This window comes from Peromyscus leucopus, chromosome X (assembly GCF_004664715.2).
Source record: "Peromyscus leucopus breed LL Stock chromosome X, UCI_PerLeu_2.1, whole genome shotgun sequence".
NCBI classification, from domain to species: Eukaryota; Metazoa; Chordata; class Mammalia; order Rodentia; family Cricetidae; genus Peromyscus; species Peromyscus leucopus.
In genome coordinates, this window is record NC_051083.1 from 114796801 (window position 1) to 114809775 (window position 12975).

At 42.8% G+C, this 12975-nt stretch overlaps 1 protein-coding gene across 2 annotated transcripts in view; it reads left to right on the top strand.

Moving 5' to 3' along the window:
- Window positions 1-3884: 3884 nt before the first annotated feature.
- Window positions 3885-12975, top strand: part of Arhgap36 (Rho GTPase activating protein 36) — a 37652-nt gene continuing 28561 nt past the window's right edge. Inside the window, exon 1 of one of the 2 annotated variants that reach the window (XM_037199120.1) lies at window positions 3885-4037. In XM_037199120.1, coding sequence (XP_037055015.1) covers window positions 4028-4037 — 10 coding nt within the window. In that variant the 5' untranslated portion in view covers window positions 3885-4027. Of the gene's footprint in view, window positions 4038-10656; window positions 10808-12975 lie in introns of those variants that run through there. The other variant, XM_028894259.2, reaches the window with a different exon arrangement.

Sequence of the window (12975 nt, forward strand, 5' to 3'; positions counted from 1 at the left end):
TTCAGTGAAATGATTCTGACGCTGAGGCTTTCTGGAGAATGGATGCTGTTCGGAGGCAGGGAGTGTGGCCTCCTGACTTCAAGCTGCAGGGAGGTGAGGAGGAATTGATATGTCTCCTAAGCACCAAGGGCTCAACTCTTTTGGAGATAAGGACTTTCTCAAAACATAATGGGTTACTAATAATTGATAAGCCATGCTTATCAATTGTCACACATTTAGTAAGAACACTCTGTGGGGGAATCTGAAGACGTTTGGAAGAGCTGATGATGTGGCTGAGAAGATAGGCCACACACAAGGCAGTATCTTCAACAAAGAGATGTGAGCACTCAGGGTGAAATGGGAAATACAGTCAGGAGACTTGATGTCACATAGGTATTGTCACCCTTGATTTCTCTATCCTTTTAGAAAGGCAGTCTACTATCATTGAAAGAACATTGACTTTGTGATAAGACCAACTTGACTTAAAATTTCAAGTACTTCACAAACTAAATAAGGGGTCCTTGAACAAGTTACTTAACTCCTATGAGGTGCAATTATATCATGCATATATTGAAGCTTAATAAAAGCCCCTATCTCATCAAATTATGTTCACGATGAAATGAAAGCACACATGTAAAGCTCTAAGTATAATGCTTGGTGCATGGGAAGCACTCAACCATTGGTTCCTACAATTGTAATATGCAATGAGAAAGGCAAGGATTGTTTGGAAATAGAAAGGTTTTATTTTCCCTTTCAGCTCTTTATATGCCTGACAGTAAATTTCATAAGAATGCAAACCAAAAATAATATATGCAAATAATAATTATTATATCACTCTATAATACCTTTTGTATGCCTCCTTAATATTGCTCACTAGATTTGCTGTGATCAAATTTACAGAACAATGAAACAGCAGAGGAGGCAAATTACATGCTCCTTGTGATCTTGGACTCCTTTCTGAGTTTCAGTTTTCCCATCTGTAGAATGTAGCTAAGAACACCTACTTCACAGTGCTTTCTGAAAATTTAATTAAAATGTGTATAAAACACTTGGCATAGAATGGGCTGAAAATAAATGCCTGCTCTATTTTACCACTTTCAATGGCAAAAATTGGGAAAAAGACAAAACCACCTGCACAAGGATATTATGAGTATGGAGTCAAATAAATACACAGAAAATGCTTGTAAACTGTAAAACTCCAATAACAGCCTTCATGGAACATTTGTTATGTATTGGACACCACATAATTAGAAAGTGTTAGTCAATTAGGTAAACATTAATTGTCTTCTCTATTTAGTACATTATTTCAGGTACTCACAATGAGCTAGAGAGACAAGGGCCAACAGAAAGATGAGCTTCTCCATACAAGATTAGAGCATTAGGGACAGGACTCTGAGGGATGATTCATTTAGAGTACCAGAGAAGGCTGTAGAGGTGGAAGGGGAAATCCACAGTGTCGTCAGAGACAAGGGAAAAGACATTTTTCATGAATACAGATTCACAGTGAGGGATTTTGCAGAAGAGGCAAGTCAAATTTAGGACAGAGCTATGTCCTCTTGGATTGGGTTTCTAAAAGAACATTGGCAACTTCACTAAGAAGACTAAAGTGTGCACATATGTGTGGAGTGGTAAAAGCCATCTTACTGTTTATGAGGAAGTGGAAATGCTGGGGGAGTTCATGATGGGCATTTGGGACTGAGGCTGAGAGAAGGCTAGATAAGACCTGGAAGGAGACTGAGGAGAAGAAGATGTTGCTGTCTTAGTGGTACGATGAAAAAACTTACAGGAAAAGAAAATGAATGAACAGGTGTGAGATAGGATGGTCTCACTAAGAGAAGAGAGAGACTGTCATTTCATAAGTGGAAAGGGACCAGGGGTAGCAAACAGTGTCATGAGGCCAAGTGAGCTGAGAAGTGACAAGGAGTTACAGAATCTAGAATTGGGAAGCAACTACAAAGGCCTTCAGTAGCTGGAGCAGAGTAGGAAAAGGTAAAATAATGATAGCAGAGACAAAACATTATGAAAGATCCATAGACCTAGAAGTAGGTTTGAAAAGGCTAGAAAAATGTACCTTATGAAGAGAGTTGAGATATATATGGGCAGAGGGTAATAGTCTTTGAGAGGAAAGGCTAAAGGTACGAGAAGGTGAGATGCTTCTTGGTGGTTGAGACAACAGCATTAAGAGAGCTGAGCTTCAGAATATCCATGGTGAAGGCTGAACACAGAAAGGCTCCCTTCTTCCTACGGGATGAGGATGAAGGATCAAAAGCATAGCTAGTGTCTTTGGTCCTTGAACCTGGTCCTGGTCACTAATATCCCCATCCCTGAGTCCATGGCATACAGGCTATCTCAGTATCAATGACAAAGGATGGAGAGGCAGCTTTGATGACAACACAGTATGACTTGAAGGATAATTTGGTGATTCCCTCTATTTTTCTATGGTGGTGGTAGCAAGCTGTGGTTTCAGTCTCAGAGTACTAGACCGTAGACCATATCCCACTGTGGATGTGGATGCCTACAGAGCATGTTCCATACCTATGCCAGTCTCTTCTTTCTCCAGCTCTGAAATTTCCACCCCAGAGTCCCACTTAAAATCAGCCAGGACCCACAATCACTTAGAAATGACTTAACTGTTTCTCTCATTTGTTAAGGTATTGGGGTCCAGAGTCCTGTGACCTAGTCAAATGCATCCTCCAGTGAAGGAAAGAAAAATGATATTCCTACATATCCAGCTCTTTGACATACACACACAGCACGCTGGATGTGGCACATGGTCTTCTTTCTACTTGATATGGCCCAGTTATAGCCACTCTTCTCCAGCATGGCCACTTCCTGGTCTCATGTAGGTTCCTCTCCAATGGCACCACCCTGCCTTGCTTCTTACTTTCTTGTCTAACAAATCTCCTGGGATCTAGAAGGTAGAACAGTGGGGCAATTATAACCCGAGTTCTTGAAAGTAAGAGAGGGTGCTAGGAGAGGGCCTTAGGTAGGTGCCAGATCCAAAGAAGATTTAATAACATTAAAAAAGGATCCTTGAAATCTTTTGTTTTCTTATTGGACCAGTTCTCCAGTATATTCACAGGCTAACTTCTGTGGTGCCCAGGCTGAGGAGACATGAGGAGAAAAGAGCAAATACTTTCCTAGCAAGTTCTGCATTTCTCTTTAAGGCTTCAATTATCTCAGAATTGAATTACAGTAGAGAAAGGCTTATTTGCATTGACAAATGGCAATTAATGGAGGGGATGATTAAAAGTGAGAGAAGCTACAGACCCTGAAATGTCAGTGGTTGGTATGCAAAAGAATTCCTCCATCAAATTTTCTTCTCCCTATTCTTCTCCCTCTCTCCTCTTCCCTCCTCTTTTTGTGCTTCTCCTTTCTTCTCTTGTCCTTTCCTCCAGTTTGCTCCATCCACAGTTACTGACGAGATTTCTCAAGATCTACAGTCAAATGCCATTAATCCCACAGGCGTATGAGAGTCCAGCTAAGCTGTCCCATGAACCAATCTTGTGAGCAGCCAGAGCAGGGGAAGCAGCAGGCAGACAGTTCCTCACTCCGCCCCTTAAGGGTAATGGCAGTTAAACCAATGAACCAGAGTGGTTGTCTCTAAAGTAATAAATAAATCATTGGGGTCCAAGAGAAGTAGAAAACTCCCCAGCAAACAGTGCTCAGGACATTTACCATGACCTCCTCTGCCTTGAATGCCCATGGTACACCAGCCACACAGGCGAGACCTGATTGCTCTCAAGGTGCCGCTCCCAGATTCCGCCTGGCCCGTCTCAGTTTCAGAGGGAGCTCATTCATTCCAATGGGATGTGACAGGTGCCATCTTCAGGCGCCTGGCTCTGCTCCCAGCAGCAGGGACTGTCGCTGCCTGCAAATCCCCCAAGTGCTATGCTTGTCTGAGGAGAGCAAGCCCTGAGGTAGGGAGATGACCTTTCGAGAACTCAGGAACTCAAGGTGGGATGGCAATGTGGTGTTACAAAATGAGCCCTGGGCTAGAAGGTTGGACATCTGGCTTTTAGTCTCATTTTATCTACGAAATTGCTAGATGAATTTGGGTAAGTCACTTCCCTTTTCTAGATTTCTGTGATGCCTCCTGTGGTGTGAGGTTATACTAATTTGTCTTTAATAACACTCTCAGCCTTAATAAATCCTGAAACTGAAAAAAAATCACCTATTTTTTTAAATCTCCATCTCTAGTTGGAATTTCTTTGGGGATACCTTCTCTAGGGCTTCAAATCTTTCACTCCCAAATGGTCACTTAGTATTTGTTAACATTACTTTCAAGTTCCACCTAAGAAGCAGAGTCCTTATAGATTATACCCAGCCTTTTCCTTCCTGGGGAGCCAATTCTGCCTTTGGGGCTGGGCCATCCTGATGGAGTACTGTATGGACGAATGAGCCTTTGGCACTCAGACTTTAACTTAGGTTAGCAAGGAAGCTGCCTAAGAGAAGGTTCCCCTCAGCTTTATATTTTTATGTTGAAATAATGGCACAATAAATAGTTGTTTAGAATACTAAAATGTTAATTTCATGGAAATTGAAAACAAGGTGATTGTTATCAGAGGCTGGGATTTAAATATTATAATGCATGTGTGTATCAAAGCATTACATAGTATCTTACCAATAAGTACATTTTTGTGTTACTGTGTACCAGTCAAATGTAAGTTGAAATTGAAAAATACTTGGACATACCACCATATTAACAACTGTCCCTTCCCCCTTGTTGGGAAGTGTGTGGCGTTTTGATTCTGATCCTAAACATTTTGGGATGCATCTAAGAATAAGGAAATTTGTAGTTGGAAAGATTGTTAGGCTTCCGAACTCTAAGAAAGGGGAATGTCTCCAGTATGTTACACTGGAGGTACATACAGTCTAAAGAGAGTCGATAAGTATATAATGTGTAGATTTCCATTTGCATGTGAACAGCATATTCAAGGAATGCAGGCGCAAGAGGAGGAAACACAGATGACAGTTCAAATATAGGCTTAAAATAAAAGGCAGTGACCTTGGACAAGTCATTTATCTTACTTGATCTATAGCTTCTTCATCTGTACACCAGGGGTTATGTTACTCTTTCCTTCACCAGCTTTCCAAACTTCCCAAAGCTGTATGAGACTCAGATTCGAAAATAGAGATGAGAGCACTTTGTAAGCTGCTTAAACACATAAGGGCCTTTGATTTGCAGAGATGAGCTCCAGAGCTAGTGAAGGTCAGATGCTTCTATGGCCACAAGTCTGGAAGACTCTGGTAATACATTGAAGTGAATGCTTCCCTTGCTCATCCCCCAAGCACTTGTAACTAAAAGCCACAGAATTTTCTAGATAAAAATTCTGCATAGTTTGTATCTTTTATGGTCTTTCAAGGATGTAAGCATGTGATGTAATTCTATCTAGTTCTCTTTATGTAATGCCATTTGCTCTTATTGATTGTGGCAAAAAGAAATGATCACCTCCCCAATTTTTCTTCTTTGTGACATTTTCTGTTTTCCCCCAGTTTGTACTGTTCTCCCTGCCCCACCCTGTTGAGACTTAACGAGTAGGAAAATTCTTCCATCCTGCCTACCCCCTCACTCAAAGAACAAAATGCTTTACAAAATTAAGTGAATATTTGGGATTTTTAACTTGAGTTTTATCTTTTCATTCAACCAGAGGGGTATGTGTGTGGGAGATGCACTTGTCAACTAAAAGCAATTTCTCTGCCTCCTTGGGGACTGAAGCGTAATCATGGCTCTGTCTTTCTGATGTCAGGATGAAACTTGCATTTTCTTGAGTGGTGTCAGCACACTGACAGACAACTCCTGGGATCTAGCAAGGCGTACTGGCAAAAGAACGGGCAGGGGGTGAGAGAACTGGGGACTGCTCTCAGCTCATCTTTCTTCCCCTGGGTGACTTTGGAGCAGTCACTTAGTTTACCTCACTTTTGTAACTTAAAAACACAAGAACAAATCTCTCCACTTCTATATTACAAAGGTTAGTAGAGGACTTTGTCAGGCAGTAATAAAACATTAGGGTGGAAATTCCATGGAGGCATTATATTCTAGAATGATATTAAAGAGCTGGACTGAAAGGTCCAGTTTTCCTTGTACAATTCTACATAACAGATAAGAAAGACAAGACCATTCGAGGCTCAAGTTCCACAAAATTCCCTTGTGATTTCATGGATAGAGTAACCATGATCCCAGACAGACTTCCCACACAGAAAAGCTACCAGGGAGAATCTTGAGGTCCTTGGTACTGGGGTTTCCTTTATTGAGTATGTATGATTGCTGTATGGACATTCTGATAGGTCTTTGCAAAACAGGATGTGTTGGGAAGCAAGGTTGCTAATCCACCATTCCCTTCATAGGCCCATAGCTAGAGAACTGTTATCTCTCCTGCAGGACTGGTGGAGAGGGGCAATAGACTTGCCCTCCATTTCATAGTGCTCAGGGAAGCCACCATGCCCACATTTATTCACCTGATCATGTAGTGTGGTATTTCAGCCTCACTCCTAATGTTTTAACTCAAAACACTCTGCTCTTTCTACATTGCTTCACCTCCCTCATGCCCAGCACATAGGATGCTCAAATGGCCTGACTAGGCAGTACCAATATACAAGGATTCCCAGAAAATTCAAACAGATGAGCTGTATGAAGTATGCTCATTTTGAATACACCCTGACTATAAAGATTAAGTTTTTTTTTTTTTTTTTTTTTTTTTTTTTTTTTTTTCGAGACAGGGTTTCTCTGTGTAGCTTTGCGCCTTTCCTGGAGCTCACTTGGTAGCCCAGGCTGGCCTCGAACTCACAGAGATCCGCCTGGCTCTGCCTCCCGAGTGCTGGGATTAAAGGCGTGCGCCACCAACGCCCGGCTTAAAGATTAAGTTTTAAGAGTTGGTCCATTTCTTATAGTACATATTTATCCATTACCCCAAAAGGAATGAAGTTAACGTGGTCAGTTTTCCTAGATGGTTACCCCAAGGTTTCTTGTAGCTTGGATACAGTGGGAAAAGAATGGTAGAGGGTGTGCAAGGGCAGATTTATTTCCTTCGTATTACACCTTTTCCAGTTTTAGCAACCATAAAAACTCCAATGAATAACCTGTGAAATATATTTTTTTCTGGTCCTTATGTCCAAAATATTTTTGTTTGTTTTACAAGGAGGATTTCCTGAGGATTGAATACAAGATATCTCACATGCTAAGAAAATTCTTATTTTGAGATAGGGTCTTATTTAACTGCCTATACTGGCTTGGAATTTATGATTCCATGCTTCAGTCTCCTGGGTGGCTGGGATTACAGGTGTGTGTCACCATGCCAGGCCAGAAATTCTTATTCAGCAGAACTAAAGTGAGAGCAAGTAGTGAGTGTGCATTGTTATAGCACCTCACAGTTGATGCTTCTTTCCCATAACACCATACCTTGAGAAACAATGAGCAATGACAAGTTTGAGTCTTAGAGTTGTACTTAATTATCAATCATTGTTTGCCTGGGTAACAAGTACTTTTATACTTCAGGGGAAGAAAAGTCTGAAGCTTTCCTTTACTACTGGTCAACAAGTCCATAGAATGACTTCATCACTATGGCTAAAGACCTCACAGTAGACTATGACCTACTTTAGGAGCAGAGTTCATGGTTGAGACAGTCAAGCTTTAGGCCTTGAACTGTCAGGACAAGGACAAAGATACCCACTATGCCCTTTATTAGCATACACTTAGGAATGATGGGTTGTAGGTCCATGCCATTAGACTCCTGACTCCTTGATGGGGCTTCTAAGGACTCCTGTGTACTAGAAAAGATGCCCTAACTGAGTATGTGCCCCCACACAGCAAGTGAGCCCTGCATTTTACTCATAAACCAACTTCTTTAGCTTTTCCTTGTCACCAAAGTGACCAATGCTACTAGCACAACCCCAAACTACAGTTTCAAGTCTTTAGTATATCTGGATTAGTCCTTTGATCAGCAGAGATATTATTGTTTTGTTTTTATGAGTAGGATTTTCTAACTCTAGAGAATAATGTGTTTATTAAAAAAATTGGAATATGCTACAATATGAAAATAATAAAACAGTTAAGATTGTCCATAATTACATTGCCTAAATACAATCATGACTAAGATTCTTCTGCGCTACCTCTTGGCTTTTTTTCTACATATAGACATATTATTTATTTGCATTGTCTCGATTATAGTGTTCACACATTTTGCATCCTGACTTATTTTCACTTAAAAATATCATAAGTGTATTTTCAGATTATCATATAAGCTACCAAATTATATATTTAAAAATAATTGCATAATAATTCATCCATTGAACCAGAATTATTTGCACGGCTAAGTATCTGGCACCGAGAGGACATTTGGCAAATATTTGTTGAATAAATTAGGAGATTGATGGATGAATACACTGCCCTATTATGTGACATTTAGTTAAAGATAAACATTTTCACATGGAACTTTATTATTTTCTTTATAGAATCGTGAACTCCGTATTTCTGTTTCTCCCTTTACGGTCAAAAGTGTAGATGCTTTGGTTTGCCTGAGGCTCATTAATGACTATTAGCATCCACACTTTACATATGAGAAAACAAAGAAGTTGAACAATTCTCTCAAGATTACATACCTAGCACACAGCACTGCTGGATTTCCTATCTAGGTTTGTGAGTATTCTGGCATTTTTTTTCCTTTATCACATCACACTTCTTGAAAAACAATAACAACAACAACAAAACAAACCAAAACCCAAAGAACAAAACAAAAAATGACCATAGAAAAGGATGACTTCCTGGGTTTAGACTTCAGTTTGAGATATTCTGAAAGCAAGACATTCAGTTATTAAAGACCTAGAACAGGGCCGGGTAGCCTTTTTGTCAAGAGCAAGTCAAACAAAATTTCATTTAGTTTAATTTTTTTAAGGAGGGAATCTGTTGAGGTCATTAAAGAGGCTGGTGCTGGATGAGCTCTGAGAGGAGGTCAGGTCAATATTCAGAACCTGAAGGTGGGCTTTTGTAGGTGGCAGCCTTGTTTGGCTTGGGGTATTTGCACAGCAGAAATTGGTAAAGGAGGAGGTATAGTGAATGTTTGCTATCTTTGATTGCTTTGAAAAGATATGGGAAATTGCAAATGGTTTAGAAAATGGTGCAAAGGATGAGGAGTACTATGTTTCCCAGAAAGAAAGGAAAATGAGTTGAAGCCCTTTAAATTCTAACCATAGCTCTACTTTGCTAAGAATTGCATGGCTGAGTACAGGTGATTTTATTCACCCCCTTTGCCACATTAAAACTAATATCAGTGGTTAGCCAAGCAAATGTAATAACTACCCTCCTCAAAGGACCTGTGATTGCAGCTTCCATTCTTCAGGTCCGTAAACGAGCTGCTGGAATAGGATTTTGCTTATTTCTTTACACCTTCTCCTGCATTTTGACTGACAGAGCACCGTTTTCCCAGTGGAGAAAAACCTGGGTGCAGAGTCACATCTGCACATTTAGCAATGAAGAACAGGGGCAGAAATTAATGAGGGTCTTTGGACTTGAAGGGAAAAAAAGAAACTGGCTTTAGAAATTCTTCTTGCCCAGAATATTCTGCAACGTAGTCCATCTCTGGTGACTATGTCTGCCTTAGGATTGGGGAGGGGTAGAGCTGGTTTACCTCCACCAGGAGTCCCAAACATTGAGCTCACCGCAGCACATGCCTTGCATATGTATATAAAAATTAAAAATACAAAGCCTTAAGAGAGGTGCAAAGAAATCTAATATAGTACCACTCCTCACTGAAATATCAAATATCAAATTCTTTCTAAAAATAAATGTTGATGCCCCTTCCGTGCCAGTTCTCTGACAAAAGCATAGGCCTTGGCTGTAAGTTAGAAGCAACTAGAGGCACCCCACATTTATGGGTACTCGACATTAGGGCAGGTAGGAATCAAACTCCTTAAAACAAAATTTCTCAGGTAGAACATTGCTCACTTTCCTGAGAAAATCTCAAGGACAGGGCTATAAAATTCCTCTCCGATTCTTCCTGGGGGAAAACAAAACATCTCTCCTATTTACATTCTGGGTCCTCTACAAAGAATCAGTGCTTTAAAATCCATATAGATTCTGCGCTACACTAGCTGAGGTGAGGATTCTCCTAAAATGGGTGAGGGGAGTGGTAGACAGGAGTGGGAAATGTTCCCATAGAATCAGGCCTCATTTAGATTCAGGGGTTAGGGGGCCAGTACTAATTTCCACAGAGACTGGGCCTCCTGACAGCTGAGATGACCTCCCTAAAACGTGGGATTTCTAGGGGCTGGGATAAAGTCTCACCCTCAGAGCTGAGGTTCCCTGGGACAGGTGCACCATGTTGTCCTCAAGCGGAGCTTCTGGAAACAAGCCTGATTTTAAATGTTCCACCAGGGGCAACTGAGGGTCCAGGAAGGACATTCACTCCTTCTCAGATTTGGGGCTCACCAGGGCTAAGATGCCTTTACCCTTCAAAATGTGAGCTGCCAGAGGGTAGGGGCAGGGTACTGTCCTCAGAGTCACAGCTTCTCTGGACAGGAGCTGTGTCTTGGACTCCCTCTGCATGGGTGGGGGAAGGGGCTGCAGGGCCAGAGGCCCTCCCCTCCGGAGGGAGGGGGCCTCCCATGAAGCCCTGCCCCCTTTGTGACACGCTTGAGGTGTCCGGTGACCAAGATTCTCAGAGCTGGGTGCAGGGTGCGGCCTAGGGCGTGGTCACCAGGGGCTACTTAGAGCAACCCTTGCGGGGCGACAGCACGGAGGTTAGCTGCGAGGCTGCCGGGCACTCAGCACTGGTTATGGCGTGGATGCTGGACTGCCTTTTCGCATCGGCCTTTGAGCCCCGCCCCCGCCGTGGTGAGTGGGGCCCACCTTGTTGCAGGGCTGGGGTGCTCAGCTGGGGGCTGCCGGGGGCTGCAGCCCCGGCTGGGTGCCCTAGGGCTTGGCTCCCCACCCCCTCTTGCCTCCTTTCCCGCTGGCTGTTAGCTAATTGTTCTTGGCTCGAGGGACTGCCCCGTCGAGGACCCGCATAAATCACCAGCTTTGCCGGGAACTCAGAGCAATCGCACTAATGGTTTGGCGGGACGCGGGGCGAGCGCGGGGGAGGAGTCCCTGGCTCTATGCTCAGACCGGGACAGCCAGAGCCTCCTGGCCAGCAAGCCGTCCCGCAACCCAGGGCCTCTAAAGGTCCCAGGAGGACCTTCTCTTGAGGGGCAACCAGAACCCAGAGACCTCGACTTGGAGGTGGGGTTTCCTTTTGCCTTAAAGCTTGTCCCCACTGTCCCAATCTCAATTAAAGTATAGCCACCCTGGCCCATTTGAGTCGTCTAATTCAACCCCTTCATTTAAGAGATGATGACATTGAAACCCAGACAAGGGAAAGGCCTGCCCCAAGGTCACCCACGGAGTTGGCAGTCAATCTGGGACAGTTTAGGCTCTGCTAACTGCTCATTGCCCCAAGTTCTCAGTTGTAGAGAGGCCTGGGGTCTTTATTCTGGGTCTTTTCTTGGGTAACTGAGATCAGTACTTGGTTCCCTTACCCCCATGGAATAGAGGGCATGAATAAGCAAACTTCATGGCTCCTGTGAAAGTTGTAAATCCCATTTCACCCTTCCGGAAATGCCTTCTTCCATAAAGTAGATTGGGAAAACTTTTCTTTTTTAAAGTTTCAGGAGGCTGGTGCGTTATTTTGGAGATTCCCTAGGAACCACCCCCCCCACTCCAATCCACACTGTCCTTCACTTCCCTTTGACAAGCCCCACCCCCTTCATGCTGCCACCTGCCCCCAGCCACCTGTTTTTCCATAGTCTCCAACTCCAAAATCTATATTGGTGAGAATGCGTCATTGGTCGCCAGCCATAGACCAAACCTGGAGTTGTCTCTGCTTTCTTCTGCCCCCTCACAGGCAAGGGAGGGGAGGCAGCAAGAGAAGAGGTCAAGGAAACTTAATTCACCAGAGATCTGATTTTAGTTCTTGCCAACCCCAGCACCCTGCTGACAACCATCCCAGTAGTCTAGTTTCCTGCTAAGAGACTGGAACAGCTTAGCCAGTTCAAGTACACACTCTGAGAGGTCATAAGCCCTCTGAGCTTAAAAAGGAGAGTGCAGCCACTGAAGGTGAAAGGTTTTCTTTTCTATGTCTGTAAAGTGTGAGACCCTGATGAAAGAAAAAAAATAAGAAAGAATGAAGGGAGGAAAGAAAAGAAAAGAAGGAAGGAAGGAAGGAAGGAAGAAAGAAAGAAAGAAAGAAAGAAAGAAAGAAAGAAAGAAAGAAAGAAAGAAAGAAAGAAAGAAAGAAAGAAGCTGGGTATAGTGGTGTTAGCCTGTTAAAGTCAGAACTAGGAATGCTGAAGCAGGAGGACTGAGAGTTCAAGGTCCACCTAGGCTAAGTAGGAAGTTTGAGGCTAGCTTGAGCTATAGTAAGATGGGGGAAGAAGGGAGAAGGAGAAAGAAATAGAAAGGGGCAGAAGGAAGGAGGGCACAAGGGAGGGAGGAAAAGAAAAAGGAGTCTTATGCCTTTTACGGCCTTAAGTCTTGAACACCCTTGAAGGCTGTTGTGTGACTCCAATAAGATCAAGGTTATGAAGTCTCCTCCTTATGAAGGAGGAAGTCAGTATCACACAAGAAATCCCATTCCCATCATAAAACAAGGTCTATCATAATCAAAGGGTAATTTATGTCCTGGGGGTTTCTACTTGTGACTCTGGAATGGAACACTGTCAACCTTCTCCATCCTACCACTTAGTCCAGTTCTTATCTCGTTCTAACCTCCCCCGTTTCTTCATTGGTTTGATATTGGCAGGGCCCACCTCTAGCTGCTCCTCTTGGAACATGCTCCAAGTTATAAATGCCAACAACCAGACCAAAAGAGGATTTCCAGCTGTGCCCTGTAAATATAGCCCTGAATGGCTGACTTACCCTCTTCTGGAAGCCTACAATGAACCCAAAGCACAAATGTACATAGCTATGAATATGTGTATTCGTACATAGCCCAAATCCATGCATACTCCCGCACAAAGCATGAG